An 18,006-nucleotide genomic window follows, 5' to 3' on the forward strand; every position below is an offset into this window, starting at 1 on the left:
TCAATAGGATGCATAGTCTGCCGCGAATTTCTGTTATCTCAGTGTATTGTTTTCCGGCCGGCAATCGTCGATCGTTTCGGCATGAAATCTCGGATATCGACGTCTGTCGTTATCGAAAACGAGCACCGTTCTGCAGTGAGAGAAAGAGAGGAGGAGAGGGAGAGAGAGAGGAAGACCTCTTCCGGAAATCCGGTCGGGTTTATCCGACGAATTACTTCCGGTGCACTTGACTGAAGACGAGTTAGCTCGGTGGCAAGTATTCGGATCCTGCCTGCCGCTAACATCCCGAAATTTCGAGCAGCGGAATGGATGTGAGAAGGACGAAGAGGGCAAAGGGAGGCTGCTCTCTCTCTCTGTCTACAAGCACTCGCTGACGTTTATTCGCAAAGTCCCTCGACCTAGAGCCGGTGCCGGCGAACGTCGTCGTCGAATCCCGACCGCCGAAACTATCCGGCAAAATTAAGCTTTGGAACTGCAACGCTCACGAGTATCGCGAAACCCGGGGCTTTTACTCGCGCAACTTCAAGCGCTTTTCGCGTACTTGACTCGTTTCCGGCTCGCCTCTCGCCTCGGATCCATTTGTCTGCGTACCTGTACAGCGCGTTCGAGTATTTGCGTGTTAAGGGCTTACACGCAATTTCAGCCTTCCGTCTTCCGCGGTCTAACCGGCAAAAAGCCCGGCAACCACATTAACACGCCTCTCGAACGGTGCGCGACGCCGCTACGGCGAGCGGTGCGGTTCCGAGTTCATTCGATACCATCGGATTTCGAGTGTGTTGCGGACTAAACGGAAGACTATGTAGTGAGGTGAATAGTGTGCGCGGTGTTGCGAAAAGGAATGTTTAACAACGACTTCAAGTACAGAGTGATTAGATAATGATATGAGATCGAATTTTCAAATTTTCTTTTCTCCAACTTATTTTATACTTAAAAAAAAAAAGGTGCCGTCTTTGTGCGCAACTACAACGCAAAATGTGAATTCGCTTGACTTCTCATCGCGATTCTGCGCCCCGAGCAAGATTTGAATCTGTAATCTTGCAAATCCCTAATTTTGCAAACATTTCGGGAATTATACGGAAATGTTCAGAAACTGTCATTATTATTCCTGCTTAATTCTGGCGCGGTAATAATAACGCTGCGCACCGCAGATCGGTCCATTCGGTAAAATTAAGCAGGGGAACTATTCGGCCGATACCGGAAGTTATACGTGAGGCCGTTTGATTTTACCGCAGAAGTTTCCACGAATCCCAGAATTTTCGCCGTCCACCGCCGCCGCGGGACACATTGAAATGCGGTGAACACTGTGATCAAAAATGATGAAGGATATCTTCATGGATTTCCTTGTTATTCGATAACTCAAATTCCACAACCGCATAACTCAACCGAATTCAAATATCTCAGAATCGAATTAACTTCGCATTTATTAGAGATTTCTAACGGTGTTCTAGAAATATCGAATATACCTCAAATTACACAATAATTAAAGCGCAAACTGACATATGCATCGCAAAGATAAATAGTTCACGTTTTAGCTGAAATCTAATGTTAAAAAGTGGTCTATTATTTCTTGTGTGGCTTGCAAAAATAATGTGGCAGTATTTATAAATATTGCAAAGAGTACGTTTATATAACAAAATAATATATGCGACTTTATATATATTAATGTCGTCAATTAGCGAGCCGTGATTGTTATAATATCGATTTTTTTTGTTAAACAGCGTAATTCTCCGTTCAAAGTATTTCGATAATTGCAAACTACAACACAACATTTAGTTTACCACTTTGGTCAATAGCATCTACAAGGAAGAAAGACGTGTACCTTAACTTATCTGACGCTCAACAGGTTTCAGTTTCGATTTATACAGCTTTCTCTTTTTTTTTCTTCATTTTATCACAACTCTGGCGTACATTTTTCACGATATCTCTTTTATTTAACCCTATATCGCGTTTCTCAACTGACTCAACTTTCATGTTTGTTTTTAAAATAAATATCTACACTATTTAAACACAATTCGGCGGAGAGAAAAATAATATGAATAACCTATCTGAAAGAATTTCACATCTAAATAAAATGTTCAATATTTTTTGAATTTTTAGAAGCTATCGAATGGAAAGAATATATTAATCGCCGCCTATGTAGTTTTAATTTACAAATTATTCGTGTCAATCATTTGCTGATATAAAAGAAAAGTATCAATCGGCATTAATTGGTATTCACATATCGTGGCGAGCGTAATGTCATAACGCTATCATATATTGCGGCAATTTACTTCTGTGCGAGTTGCATAAGGTTCACCGTTATCACATCGTTGCGTTACAGTGTGATTACATTACAATACTACAGCGTACTTCCGCGCAAATAGAAATGTAACGCGATTCTATATTTATCTACAACGCGCAAAAAAACAAACAATTTATTCGCCGCATAAAGAACGCACGCGGCAACCACGCAGCTCATTACACCGTCGTCTATTCTGCGCAATTTCTCGTTCCGCCCGTTTGCGCTTACATTGCCACGGAATTACGCAGCTATTACATTCGGGATGCTTTTACGAGCAATTAAAGAAAATCCCCTTAATCTCGACGGCGTTCCGGAAAAACTTGGGGCGCAGCCGCATTTCTCAAGGACCACTTCTCCGCGATGTAACGCGGTTCAGAGTGAAGGAGAGAGAGAGAGAGAAAGAGGGAAGAGGGGAATGCGCGCTCCTCGTCGCGGCTGTAATACCGTCGGATTACAACGCCAGCGATGCCAGACAGCTCTCGGTAAACGAAATCTCGAGAGCGAACGCCCTATTTTCCGGTGTAGCGGTGTGCGCGCCGCTCTTCTCCCTCTGTTTCCATTTCCTCCTTTTTAGCCGTCTTCTTCAACTGTAACTCTTGCGCCACGGCGAAAGCCGAAACGCAGCTTTCAGCCGACATCCGACCGCGTTGCATCTTTCTCTCTCTCTCTCTCTCTCTCGCGCGTCAGATGCAGAATCTGGAGTGAATTTCCAGGTCGATAATTTTCGAAATTTTCTTTCCTAGGTTTGTGGTCGCTTTGAGTTTCTCGACTTGGTGACCCTTTGTTTGCTCTGAGCGTCGACAATGACGGTCGGTCTGACGGTTAGGACAACAACAGAACGTTAATTAGAGGACACTAATTTGCAAGATGCACTTTGACAATTATAACAGAATGCGTCAATGCTTCTCTAGAGTTCAACGCTGATAACGTTGAAAGGGATAAAGTTAATTGTGCAATTTTCAATAAATTTATAATTTTCACGTGAATCAAGTCGCCGTTTCTGGAAGAAGATTGCGTTGCAAGTCACATCTGAGCGTAAAAAGTAATCTTTATTCGTCGTTAGACGCGACGGCCGGCTTAAAATATATTCCCGCATCCCCGTGCGTCACGTTACTAAGAATGTCTCGCGCGGTAGATTAGCCGGAGAACTAATTATGTCCTTCCGCCATACGCTCTCTTCGAAGCTAATCTCCTTCAAAAGCGAAATTCGCTACGAGCGAGTAATTCGCTCCGCAATGCGGAGTCGATCGTCTTCTCGTTTTCACGAGCGGCTTATCCCGGAGCCCTTTCAGAGACACGGTGCAAGAAAAAGCGTGGGAGGAAAAAAAAAGGGGGGATCTCGGGTATATCGTTTACAGCGGGATCTCGACGGGCAAGAAGTTTCTGAAATGAAACTGCGGAGCAGCTCCGGGGATATCGAGCTTAACTCGACGGCGACCGCCGTCCTTCGCGGTCGCTCGCAATTAGCCGCGCGGTATTTAAAAGCGTTTAGGGGCTTTCGATGAGAGCCTCGGCTCTCTCGCTCCCACATCTCGCGTGCCGGGACGGTTATCCCTTAATATCAAAAGTTAGTTCTCCCGCGCGCGCGAAGATGCGCGCCGTAAAAGTCCAGTTTTTTTACGAGCGCCTCTCAGATCAAGATTCCGCTGTAAATCAGATTAGCTTTTTTACGAGGCTCACCTCCGCGCCATTTTTGCCGATTTTCCGGAGTCGTAAATGGCTGCGGTGCGCCGGCAACAATGCCGCCGCGGAATTGATATTCCTCCATCGCGGATGGAGTTGAGCGAAGTTGGAAGTGGCGCGAAGGAGCCCATTCAAGCGGATGGTAAAACGCGAACGGCAGTAAATCGCGCCGGGCCCCGCCGATCGCGCTTCCGGCATTCGAGGTGGTTAAAGCATCGCCGATAGACAAAGTGTGTAAAAAAGATCTTGTGAAAGTGTGTTTCTATCTCGATGACGATCTCTCCAAGAATCACAGTGTTAGTGGCAATAACGCTGCCGCGTCACTCTGATGTGACGTACTGAAACGGGAGAGGCACTTTTGCATCTCCCCCCCCCCCCCCGCCGCAATATGGAGAATTGAAGCTCGAATGAAATGCACGATTGCAGCACTTTGTTCGCCGGCGCATTTTCGCTTTGTGCACGATGAAACGAATATAATTCCGGAATGGATCTACCCCGCGCAAAAAAATGCAAAATTTTACATTCCATTTCATGTATTGTTTGTGACTTCCGAATAGTTTAGATTATGTCAAAACATTTCATCGGAATATTTGTTTCTGCACGCAATTCCTGGATTATGAAACTGAAATTCGCATTTGACTTTTTAATAATAGCATTAAGAGAAAAATTTAAGCCCCTATTTTTTCGTCGTGTTTCACTCCGTGGTTTTTTTTTTTACGCTCCCTTGTAATATAATTTCGCGTTTACCTCTTCAAGTCTGGTTAACTTCAGGGTTAAATTTCCAGAGAAACGGTGCGAGGTGGAGCGACGAGAGACGCGCGAGGACACGGAGGGAGATTCAACATTACTTACTCACGGATTCGGTTCATCAAGCTGTGAGTTTACAAACCATTACTAGAACCAGTATTTCACCCCGTCCCGGGTTCCAACTCGAAGCGTGATTCACCCCGTGCTGAGCGAATAAGCCTCTCTTCGGAGTTTGGCTCGGTCCGAACATGTTGCCGCCGTTGCAATAACAATGAATTACTTATGCCCCGAGCCGAGTGGCCGCTTCGTAATTTTCCGGCAAATTTCCTTGTCTCGCGGCGCGCGGTACGCATATTCTCCGCCATTACGCGATTAACAAGCACGGCGGCGCGAATTAAGCCACGCACCGGAGGATAAAACGTGCAATTGCGTGATTTAATATCCTCTCGAGATATCGGCGGCCCTTCCGCTTCCGGAAGATACGGTGCGATACAAGTCGACGGAAACAAAAAATATCCAAGTTAACGCGCTGGCTTGCATATTTCCGAATGATTCGAGGATTTCAGACGTATTATTTTATCAAAAGGCAGCAAAGTCTTTTTTGACGAATACGTCAATAATGTTTAAGTTACACGTACTCAAACGCGAGAAATTAAACTTCTGAGAGTAGAAACAAATGAAAACATATTCTTCGTTTAGTTTAAAGTTAGTTTGACTTTAACACAATTTACTTCGTTATCGAGATATTTAATGTTGAAAATTAGAACGACACGTAAAAGTGGAATCCAAATTAATTTCTTTTGAAACAAAAACGATTCTGTGTTTGACAAAAATATTTGAATATTCTATATCAACCATTCTTCAACGTCAGCTTACGAAAGGCGATCCAAACTCTAAAATCCAAAAGAGGATCGGAATTCATATCGAGAGCGTATCATGCATGATACACTATGCATTTAGGAATTAGGAACGGATTTATCAATCCCGTTTTACATCGTTCCAATTATATCTCGCGAGATTTCCCGACTGGCAAGAGCGCACCGCGTTCACTCGGCTGCGCGCGACGTTACAGTAACAATGAATTATGCACTTAAATCCGCCTTGCGGCACGTGACGTAGAGATTTGCCGGAGTTGTCACAGAAAGTTGTGCGAGTGGGCGTCCGTACGTCCGCGTACCGCCCGAAAATTGTTGGTTTATATCTCCGACACACACGTACACGCCCACATGCAAGGCGACGACGAGAGATATACGGGTTTGGACTTACGTATGTCGTTCTTTTTCGCCTGCTCCAAATCGCTGGCGAAGTTTCCTCGCGCGAGCGAGGATTAGCGCGCAGTGCAAACGTCGCAAAAGAAATAGTTAAAGCGACGTGAAAATTATCGCGCTGCAGAGATACAGGTTCGCGACATCGGAAAGGAAGTTGCCTGTTAAATGCGAGTGTCGGTTTTAAAATGATCTCATGCACTCTTAATATGCAAGAGTTGCGCCCTTGCGAATACACGATATTTTTCTCTATGCAAGCGCGTAAATTATGCCGGCTATGCTATAAAAAGTTGACCGTATTTTCGCCCGTGAATTTTTTTCCCTCCCGGATCACGTCACTTCACGACGGCGGTAACGGGGTTCGCTGTCGCGAAAGAGAACAGCCATCGTCAGCGTGTGTCGAGTGTTGAGAAGAGACGCGGAATATTCCTGAAATTCTTCCGCCACTCAACGGCGAAGGCGCGGTAACCCATTCCTGACGGTTATCTTACCACTTTCGTACCCCGCTCGAAAAGTCGTTCGCCGCGGAAACGATATGGCGCGATGAACTCCGCGTCATGTAACAGCGCGCTTTCGAAAATCGATCGATACCTCGCTTCGGAAACTTGCACAAAGGCTGAAAGAGAGAAGAAGAGAATCCGCAAACTCGCCGCAAATGAAGCCACCGAATGAGGATGTTATTTGCCTTTAATTAAACGCATCGATCGTAATCGATACGCGATCCTATCCGCTTTGAACGACAGCATAACGGTCAAATGCGTATGCAAAATTCGGCACGCGAGGTACTTTCCGTTTGTCGAAAAAGCAATAACGAGAATATTTTTAAATGCTAATATTTCAGGTTTTTTCCGCATTTTAATTTTATAACCGCTTTACGCGCGGCACGCGTTGATCTGTTGAAATTTATGCGAATTCGGGATGACATCTGCGTGATGAACGCGATAAATTTATACGTAAAGAGCCGTTAATTAATGCGGACAGCGGCGTACACTGACGTTCAACAAATTAAACTAAAATTCGTTGAAAAAGTTCTGTCCCGCGACGCAGCGATATTGAATTTCTCGTCGCGGCATACGTTCGAGTCTTTAACTTTGCTCCGCGCGGCAAGATTGATTTATAAACGACTAAACTCTGAATTATGTCGTTCCTCGCTAATGAACTCGCCGTCTCCTGCGAATTTTGCCACCTCCCGCACACGCAGCCGGAGACAAATCTCTTCCGAGCAGGATGGTACTCGAAAGTGTATCCGCCGTCGCACGGTGGTGCATCGCCGCGCGCACCGTCGTGAACGCATTAATGCATGATTCAAGATTTACGTTGCAAGCGGGGAGACAAAGTGAGTCGACGGTAAGGAGAAACGCGTGTAATCACGGCGCGCTTGAGCGTCGGGAGTTTAAAACGCCGATTGATTAACATACGGCGTGGAGGGAAAACACACGGCGGCGCGGAAGATTTATCGCGTCGCGAGTGCGATTGTAGAACTTGCGAGAATCATTATTTCACGGTCGTAATGAATTTAACTGCGCCGAGAAAGTGATACTGTTAGAAAAGAGTTTGGCGATTAAAGCGCGAAGAGATAAGGAACGTAATGATTTAACCGAAAACTTCCCCGCGCGACTCGAGAGCCAAGAGAATTATTTTTCTTCCTCTCGCAATAAAACCCTTCGGTGTACGAATCGAAATTTAATGTTCCATTGTTGCAAAAACCCGCCGACCCATTTCATCAAGCTGCGATTAAATTCTCCTCCTTATTGTTCTGCGACGTAGCAAATCCTCGCGAGCATCTATCTTCGGAATAAATTCCTGCGGCGGAATCGAAAGAAAATTGCGACATTTCTCGTCAGCGGATGTCTCGGCGCGGCCTGTTTGACAGCGAAATATTGAGTATCGTCGTCGAGTATCGACGGGATTATATCGGCAGAGGAGTCACTCGATATTTCATGGCGATGCCCCACATTATGATAACTTCCGATTTATATTCCTAACGCGACCATCCTCTTCAACTTCCGTTTCTCTGTCGCCGCGATTACGTTCTTTGTTATACGCCGCCGCAGTATTTCGCCCTTTTAATGTACGTACGAAATGTGCACTCTCCCACTCTCTCTCTCTCTCTCTTTCCCTTTTTCTCGGCCTCGCCCTTTTCGCCGCACCGACCATCCGTTTGTTCCCGACAAGTTTTTCCAGATCGTCCTCTCTCTCTCTCTCTCTCTCTCTCTCTCTTTCTCTTTTTCGACGCTGCGCGCGACCGCCGCCTTTACTTGAATCTGAACACCGCGCGTCCTTTGTGCCGCGTATTTATTTTTATCGGCGGACGTGCACCTCCAACGCGTGTTATCCGCCCTCTGGCGTTCGCCCAACCCCTTTTCGAAAACCGACGGTGAGTTTTGCGCCGAGAACTCGGCGAAGGGGCTCGGAGCAGCTGACAAAAGGGAAACCGGGCTGAAAAAGCTCTTCGCACCGAGAGCGGGAAAGCTCGCTGTAAAATGCTCGCGCGGCGAACGAGGTTTTGCCGCCTCTTGCAACTTACATTCCTAACATTTTAATGTTCGCCCGGAGATCAGCCGGCGGCAAATATACGTGCGGCTATTGCGTGCCTCAAAAGGCGCCGTTCACGGCCAGGAATAATGGTTTTATTCCCAATTCCGATTGAAAGCGTGATTAATTGCGGACCGTTATTCATAGATCTGAATTTCGCGAAACTGTAATGGATCCTTCTGAGGAATTACCATAGACTGTCGGAGATTCGTAGATTCGTGAAACTATGCTTATTCATCAAATAATAGTCGACTATGAATACACTGTTAGATGTAGTACGTCCGGTCCACTATTTCGCTCCTGTCAAACCCAGTTTACCGTGCGGAATTTCTCATCGAATATATACGCTGCACTTACACCAACACCGTCATAACATATATTTTCACGAAATACTATATTCATGAAAACTACAAAATGCTCAAGTTCTATCAAACTTGCGCAACGGAAAATAATTTGCAAAAAAAACGAAGATAAAATATAACAGTAATATTCGTAAACACGCGAGGCGTGCAAATGCTAATTTTAATTATTTCCAGTTCAGAACTTTTCGATGTCAGAACCGTCTCTCGGTGTCTCGATTTTCTTGAATCGCGCCTTTGTGAATCGCGAGCATCGAATACACTTGTGCCGAGACGGAAGCTGCACACGCCCGAGTGCTCGAACTTGGGAATTTCTGCTTTCTTCCTTTGTGGCGTCCTCGTTTTGACGTCGGCACGCCGACGACATTTCTCTTTTCATCGGAGTTAAGCCGTATCCGGGCGAGAGATAAAACTTATAATTTATAACACGTATAGCACATTCCATACTGGCGACCTTTTTCCACCATGGCGAAAGCCCGACGGCGGTGGACGTAATTTTAGACGGAAGCGGTATTTTTTTCCGCCGATATACGGGCGATAAAAAGCGGCTGGTTTTTCGCCCATGCGTTATCGAATTTTTTTTTCCACAAACAAGATTCCGACAGATATATTTTATTTTGTTCCGTTTATTACCGTTGCCGAAAATGAAATTTGCGTTTAACTTTTCGGACGCAAAACCTTTTTTTTCCTCGCCGTACCAAAATCAATTATCGCAGTTTTTTGCGTCATATGTCAACTCACGTATTGGCAATTGGTATCAATATTATAAACTTTGATGTGCACTCAAACATTTACTCGCAAATGCTATAAATCCAAAATTCAGAAACCGCATCGATCCCGACACGTTAGGTTGTAAAATTGCGAATGTTTGCACGCTAGTGTTAAAATTAGATGTCTTGTGTACATCTTGGCTAAGCGGACGAGTGGTAAAATAGTTTGAAATATGTGCGGTAAACATTGAGATATTTATAAAACCACAATGCGGTTTCGTCGCAAAATATCTAGCGCCAACAACAGAGCTATCATCCACGTAAATGTTCGTGTAAATTTACGCTACGTGCTGTAATATTTAGTTAACATGCGCAACAAATAGTCACATTATCAAGTGTTAATGGCAATTATTTATTAATCGTTATTCACTTATTCTTTCTTTGTCAAAACAACTCGTGTCTTCTCGAATATCTATCTACGTACCGATTTGCGAAAACTTAATTTTGCATAGTATGTCAACTGCAATTAATTATTGAATATTTTTAAGATAAAGAGATCTCTGAGATCGAAGTAGTTTCATAAATGTTCGCAATATTTACGGCAATCATATCACTCCGTCTGCATTAATATTGAAATTTACGTAGTCACTAAACGATTTAACGATCGCTGAAAATGAATAACGACCTCGTATAATCCTCGCGTTCGTGTCGCAAGTTTTTTTCCCCCCGCAAATGCAAATCTTCGGAATCTCACGGCACGAACAAAATGACAAACGGTTTGCGCATTGTGATATTCTTCTGAGAAGAGTCGCGGTTGTAATTTCGCAGATAACTATGAGTTCCGACCGCGCCTCGGATACGGAAACACTTTGTCTTTATCAACGTCGCGACTTTGTAGAAGAAATGGCTGGAGCGATCCCTCCTGCCGTTGCGACGTATGATAGACGATCCTGGCGACGGCGTTTCGCTAATGCGAATTAATAAGAGCAATAGAGTCTCGCTTCTCAATCCACTCACGGCAAAAAATCGATAAATACAAACAATGCGTTTATTAAAGTGTGTCATTATTACGAGAAATTCTTACAAAATTAATTGTGCTATTTGTTAGCTTCATTTTTCATGTAATGTCAACCGTAAAATATTGACTCAACGATTTTCAACTATATTTTTAATTATCGATCTTCTCGCAACGCGATAATAGCGAAGTGTTACTTCGCGCCGTATATCTTCCGAAATTTACGGGCGAAATGTGACAGGGGGAAGTCGTGACGTCACTACAAATGAAATGTAGATCGTCGATAAATCAAACGCGACCGTCCGCGTGATACTTCTACGTCGAACAAAGTCCAAATTTGCGATCGGAGAATTGTGTTTTTTGAACGGATAAAAATGTACAGCAATAAATCATGGATGAAATCGGCGACGCGAAATAATTGACGAGATATTTCATGATTTATTACGCTATGAAGTATGATGATGAAGTGCATTGCATTCTCGGAAAAAAAAAGAAAAGATTATCGTTCTCGTTTCGCGACACTTTGCGTTTTTACGAGCTTATTATGCATCTCCGCGTCGATACCGCCGACGAGTCTGCCATAACGGAGTTACCGGAATGTCGACGAGCCACGAACCGTTAATCTCGACGCGAATAATTATACACGCCGGTTACAAGCTATCTTCTCGTCGATGGCGTGACGATAGTGTGGCGCGGAAACAACAGAATATCGTCTGCATCTGCGATGCGAAGCAGTGCTGCGGACTGCTCGGTCGAACGTCGCACACCAACCACTGTGCTGAAGCGCGTATTAATGCCACCCGCACACCGAGTATGTATCCGGCACGTCGCCGGCACACTCTGCAAAAACCCTCGACGGCATCCTCTCGTCCCTGAATACCGGGTTCCCTTTCCCGGGCTAAGCCCGCCGTGCACGACGACGCGGTCTAACGCAATTAAATCTGACCCATGTCAGATTAATTCTACGGTATCTTATATCTCGCCCCGGGCCTTCCGCCCAGATTTCGCCACACGTGATTCTCGAGATATCCTGAGCGGGAGTGGAAAGGTAGCCGCGACATGGCAAGATTGTAATTTCATCCGAAATTAATTCCCTTATATCTACGCGCTTTCCGGGGGATCAACCGCAATTTGCCGCCGGTTAAAAGCACCCGTGTTGTAATTAAGATACATCTAATTTAAGCTGAAATAATTAAACGACGATTTCGCTCCACCGCGCAGGCATTGAAAGATTAATTTATGAAGTGCAGTCTTAATCCGCGAAAAATGAATTTCTTATTCGGTTGAATTTAGCTTGACCGCAGCTAGCGGTCAACTAGCGTTAAAAGACACACGTCAACGCGAAGAGAGACGTCGAAATTCTGTGGATTAAGAGGATATTACGTTGCGGCTCCCAGAGAAGCTTGTGAAATCGGCTTTTTCGCCGAGACGTAATCGGACTAAGCGTAAAACCCCGTCACGCGTGCTTGCGCAAAAGCGTAATTTCTCTTGAAAAAAGTTTCTTTTGATTAAACGAGTTCTTATATTTCGCTGGAAAATTGCATTTAATATTAGTTGTGTTATGCGTAATGAAAATATAATAAATGTTACGGAAATTCGCACCGTGAAAACTAAATGTCGCGATAAATTTATAGCGCCAAAGATTCAACATTGATTAATTCAATTTTTTAAAGATGCGAAGAATGCCAAACTTTTAGTCGTTTCTCTCATTTTGCTAAATTTAATTGGAGATCAATTGCTTCTTTAAAAAAAAGTACTTACACGAGAGTTGTGCTCGACATTCGTCTACGCCACGCCCACATACATTACACACAGGAGGAAAAGGATTTGTTGTAAATCCAACGGATACACATTGCCGGACGCGAGCGCGACAGCGAGAGAGTTCGTCGCGTCAGCTGGCGCAATTACGGCAGCATCGTCGCGGTACCCGGCGACGAATTAATTCGCATGCCGGATGCATTACTCTTCGCGCATTTAGCTCCATGCGGAGTAATTCGAGCGACCGCGATTAAATTGGAATTACGTTTCGATCCGTTGAAATCTGCGGCGCCCGCCGGCATCGCTATTCATCAGAACCGAACCGGAGGACTGCGTTTAATTGCACGGATTCGCCGGAAACTTTCGACAGGAACACGGATCGTCGCTGCTAGACCATCGTGCCGAGAATTTTTTCTCTGCGAGAACCGCGAGAAGTTCCAGAAATTGTTCAAGTTCCACGTGTGTGAAGGCTGCAGAAGCATGTTATCACCGTTCGAAATTCGACCATACGAACGAGGAGTATTTTTATCCTCGGTGCAAAGTTCGAATCAAATATTACAACTATATATCCGACGTGATTTACTTTTGCCGCTCGATTCCTAAACTCTATTTTGCAAGATTAAAATCTATTTATCAAGTAAGCCGACTCGCGCAAATAAATTTCCCATTGTCGAGTATGATTTCGCTCGACAGACATTCGCAATAAGAAATATTCGAAATCACTTTAAGCACCCTTTATGATTCACTCGGCGCCATCCAATTTCGCGCGGCGATTGTATTGCGGCACGGTCGCGGAATGTCACGTAGAGGCGCCTCTCGATACAAATGCCACAAATAATTCAAAATAAATCGCATCGACGTCGTAACGGCGCGCCGTGCATAACATTATTTACCGTGTATCTCGCCCGCAGAGAAGCGCATCGCCTTCGCATCCGCGCGAACCCGAAAACACATCCAGCAACACAATATCGCCCCGGATGCAATCAGTACTCCCACGGCGACGCCAGCATGCAATTTCGTACGTGCTCGCTCGAGGATCGATGGATCGCGTGGATCGCGCTCAAGGAATCCGACTGATTGCACGAGCTTTCGGTTTCCCTCCTTCTCTCTCTCCGTTTCATCGATGCGCTCTTTTCTGTCTTTCTTTCGCCCGCTCGGATTCTCCGCGAGGGAGAAGGAGAGGAATTTTTACGGCGGAAACGATTTTCAATTCGGACGAAGGCCGCCGTGTCTCGTTCTCGCCGTTGCGTTTGCACGAGTGCACCCGCGCGGCGGATTACAGCAAACGTAATTCGCAACTGCCGCGGAGAGTTCGCGACATTCGCTTTGAATACGCGGGCGTCGCGCCGCGGTAACGAGCCAATCAGAACTTCAAACAAAACGAGTTACCTGCTTTCCCGGTCGAACGCGACGTATATTTCCCGAGACAGTTGCTCATTTCGTATTTATAGTGCCGGATGCTAATTTTAAAATACAGCCGCAGTTTCTCGCCTTCGTGAGATTTATTATGTATTATTATGAACTGCGTGCGGAATGCGATATCACATTTGAGTTCGCACTGGATCAACCAAGTCCGTAATCATGTAATAAACATTGTGAAATGAAACTTCGATCGAATTGCAAACTGATTATTCCCCGCATAAACATGCAAAAATTAAACAAAGAGTTTGCTCGATATTATTCATTACAGCGAGATGATAAAAGACGTATGCAAATGTACTGTAATTAAAGTAGCGGCGACAGCAAAGAGGAGGATTGGCCTTTCAATTACCGATAATTTATTGCGGAAGAAGAACGTGAATGCTCGGATTAAGAGCTTTATCGGAGATTAAGAGCATTCCATTGACAGAAAACTTTCATTATAAGATTATCGTGAGTCCGTTAGAGATTTCATGGACGTTTAATTTGACCAATGAATAATATTGTGATAATTTTCGAAATAAGCTGTCACTTGAAATTACATTGATGGTTGGATACGAACCAATCGTGTGGATCGTACATCTATCACTCAAAGCGTGTAAACCACCCCTTCGTCTCAACCTGCTACGAAGGGACAACGAATATTGGTCCCTCGAAACCGGAGCGGTTTACAAGATTACATGCAAATCCCTCTCGACCCTCGAGACGGAGGGTCATAAATGCGGAATGGAAGCTTTACCAAAATTATCGTGTCATCAGAAAATCGTACGAAGATATATCGATCCTGTTGAGATCGAGATATTCAGCGCCGAGTGCAGTTTTACAATTTAATTTCCGCGGCTTACAAAAATTGCAATTTCTTCGTATACTTATATTGCTAAAAAGAGATATAACGATTGCTTTTCAAGCAGAAAAATGTGAAAAATATTTGGATTTGTACAGTCGATCGCGATAGAAATTCTCGAAGAATAGCTGCGCGATTCAAATGAATTAATTTTCCTTACCTGGTGGCCTCCTGCAGCAACAGGTGAGGCGGTACCCAAAACTTAACCCTCAGGGCAAATCTTAGAGGCGCCACGCCGCCGCCGGTCTGCCGCTCTATAGGGTTCCTCAAGTTTAACCAGAGCTCCTCGCCTTTCGCATTCTGGTATTTCAGCCCGAAGTAGTCGCACTCCTTGCTGATGCCCAGAAAATCGCAAGCCTGCAAAGAGAAATCATCGATCGGTTACATTTGTCGCCCATTATCGCGCGATTAAATAACTCGCTCGTATATCGCGAACGAAAATCAACGCTTGCGCCAGATGCGCTTTCGCGCGAATCCACTTGTTCTCCGAATTTCGAGTATTTTCCGATAGTCCCCTATATCTCGCCGATTTAACGTCTATAATTAATCGCTTACCCGCGACACTTGGGCCGATTAATCCGCGCAGTTCCGATTCGCGGGGCAAGCGGCGCGAGTCCGACAGGGGAGAGGAGGAACAAACAAATCGCCGGCAATAATTTAGAAAGTTACTGCACAGAGCAACGCGCGGCTACCATCCGACCGCGGCGCAGATACCGCGGAAAAGCGCCGCGGAGTCATTATCCACTTCCCGCCGCTGCTCCTCCCGCCCGCTGTTTCCGCCGCGGCTGTTTCCCCATTCTTGCTGGTAATTTTTCCCGAGCGGCCGCCGTAATTGCAGACCGGCAGAAATATCGCGATTCAGGTGGTTAAAGTACGCAATTAAATCAAACGTGTGCTGTTCGCCATCTCATTTCGCGTGATACGTAACACGAGTTCGAATTTTTCAGAAACACCATCTCGCTCAACGCGATACCTACATAAAAGTTCATAAAATTTTATTAAAATTTAAACGAAATTCTAAGCTAGCAATTATAAATAGAGTAAAAAATTTTCACCTGAAATTTTAATATTAACATCTTAAATGTGATAAAATGGAATAATAAGATGAAATTTATCATGCAAATTGTAGATATTAAATCACATTTTAGAGGAATCGTTCTTTCTTCATTTATCATTTATTTATTTCGTTGGAATTATTTCATTGTTATCGGATTCTTGCGTCTGCAGGTGTGACAGATTCAATCGGAATCATGTTTCCTTTTTTTAGCAAAAGCTCGCTGTCAATCGATGGCTGTTCATTCCTCGCAGAGCTTTTTAATATTCATCGTTAGATACATTGAAGTGAAAGGCAGCTTGAAAAGTATTCAAGACAAATTCTTAATAAGCAGCTCTTTCCATTTGCGCGCTCCGTACTATCGGAGACTCTATTCATCCACGGCGCCATTCGCTCCGCAGAATCAATACTCGCGGCGATACGGATCGCACTTTTGCCGTAAATTATGCCTTTAGCGCGCCACTCTCGACCGGCGCTTATATTGCGAGTGTCGCCATTATATCTGTTATTTACGCCGCTCGAGTAAATCGCCGCGGATCGGCGGAAAAGTCGTTAAAAAACATTACAGGAAGAGACGCACACACGTACTCGATTCCACTTAATCAATTTCGCCATTTAAATGGCGCATTCGTTCCGCGGACTCGTTTGTCATCTTGAATAAATCACAGAATCGAGCGCTGGCCGCTCGAAAATTCACGCGAAAATTCCGCGCGGGCTCATCGAGAGCCGCGGCGGATAATTACCCGCCGATAGTTTATAGCCTGGTCGACCCAGATAAGATAATTTCGCGTGTCGCACTTTCGCCGGCGGACGCAGAGCTGTTTTAATCCATTCACCGTAACGTGACCACATAATCTCTCCTAATAAACGATGCTAATAAATTCATCTGACGCGATCGGCGGCGACCGGCCCGTCGCGTCGCGGTTACACGCTGAAAATCCCAATACATTGAATCGTGGCTGCGCAGAATCAACTCGCGGAATATCAAATTACTGATACCACTGATATAACAAAAATAGAGAGAGAGAGAGAGAGAGAGAGAGAGAGAGAGAGAGAGAAGAGGAGGCAAAAAAACCTGCAAATGCGTATCACCGAAATGGTTATTCGCGCAAAAATTTGGATCGTTAGACGAAATAGCCGGAGGACTAAGCGGATTTGCACGCGGTATCGACGAGCTATCGGGAATAAATGTTGTAAAATAACCTATCGGTTATTTCGCCGGCTGAACGTATATTGCATTGTATATGCATATGTAACGGTATTTTCATATGTATGAGCAATAAAATCAATTTAGAAGATGCGCTTTATGACGGGGAAATCAAAAAATTATTGCAAAATTCGATCGAATAAATTTTCTCCGCATCTCTTTTTTTTTTTCTTCTTCTTTTATGCAACACGTCTTGTTTTATCTTCGATTCTGAAAATATTCCGCTGTGGTTCCCGACCATTATGGCTACTATTTGTCGGGCATTGCGCCGCAACGCGCGGCAAACTCGAAAATGTTTTTAAAACATTAAACGACCGATGAATCAAAAATAGAAGCTATTATTTTTATCATGTTGACAGAGTGCTATTTAATCCTCTCGATGTCAGCGAGCGACGCGTGCTTTGACGACGTAAATAAAAATTTTATCGATAGCAGTATAGGCATTTTTATCAGAATAATAGCAATATCGACACTCGGCTAATAGCGAAGATGAAATATCGATGTTAAAAATATCTGTTGTCAGCGGGACTCTTTCTACCTGACACGGCCAGCAAGGGTTTCGAAGACACGGAGCGTTGCCAGTATCGCGAATTTCCGTAGTGACTCTCCTTCTCTCTGCGGGGCACCCCGGGTTTCCAAGATATACCGGTGTTACGAGCAAACTCGGTCACGTGCGTCGTGATAAGGGAAATTCACGGAGAGCGCTCGCGCCCGTTGTCCCCGCGGTAATTTATTGCGCCCGGCCGGCGGTGTCAGCCGGCGCGACGGTGGCTTTTTCCGGAAGTACGAGTGCGCGAGAACGAATAGCCGACCGACGACGAGACGTTATCCGCGTCTTCGGATTTCTCCTTCGCGGCGCCGCATCGCGACGCACAAGCATAACGGTGAAGGATGCGCCGCGTCCCGCGCGCTTCGCATTCGCGGACGGTCGCGATTTAGACGAATGTGTCGCATCGATCGTAATTGGCTCCAATTGCGCGGACGGCGAATTTTCCTCGGTTTCGCGTTTCCATGCGTTCCCCCCCTCCGCGCGCGTATATATACGCGTAGGAAGTGAAATATGAAGATCATAGGGTCAACTTATGGCGCACTCTCTTTTCTTTTGTTCGTAGCTCTCAGCCAAGCTTTC

At 45.0% G+C, this 18,006-nt stretch overlaps 1 protein-coding gene across 2 annotated transcripts in view; it reads right to left on the reverse strand.

The window, feature by feature from the left end:
* dnr1 (defense repressor 1) overlaps positions 1 to 18,006 on the reverse strand; it is a 143,435-nt gene that overhangs the window by 13,680 nt on the left and 111,749 nt on the right. For both annotated transcript variants that reach the window (XM_012366887.2, XM_012366888.2), the window contains exon 2: positions 14,777 to 14,973. In XM_012366887.2, coding sequence (XP_012222310.1) covers positions 14,777 to 14,973 — 197 coding nt within the window. The remainder of the gene's footprint in view (positions 1 to 14,776; positions 14,974 to 18,006) is intronic.

The sequence above is a fragment of the Linepithema humile genome, chromosome 4, assembly GCF_040581485.1.
Source record: "Linepithema humile isolate Giens D197 chromosome 4, Lhum_UNIL_v1.0, whole genome shotgun sequence".
In the NCBI taxonomy this organism is placed as follows: domain Eukaryota; kingdom Metazoa; phylum Arthropoda; class Insecta; order Hymenoptera; family Formicidae; genus Linepithema; species Linepithema humile.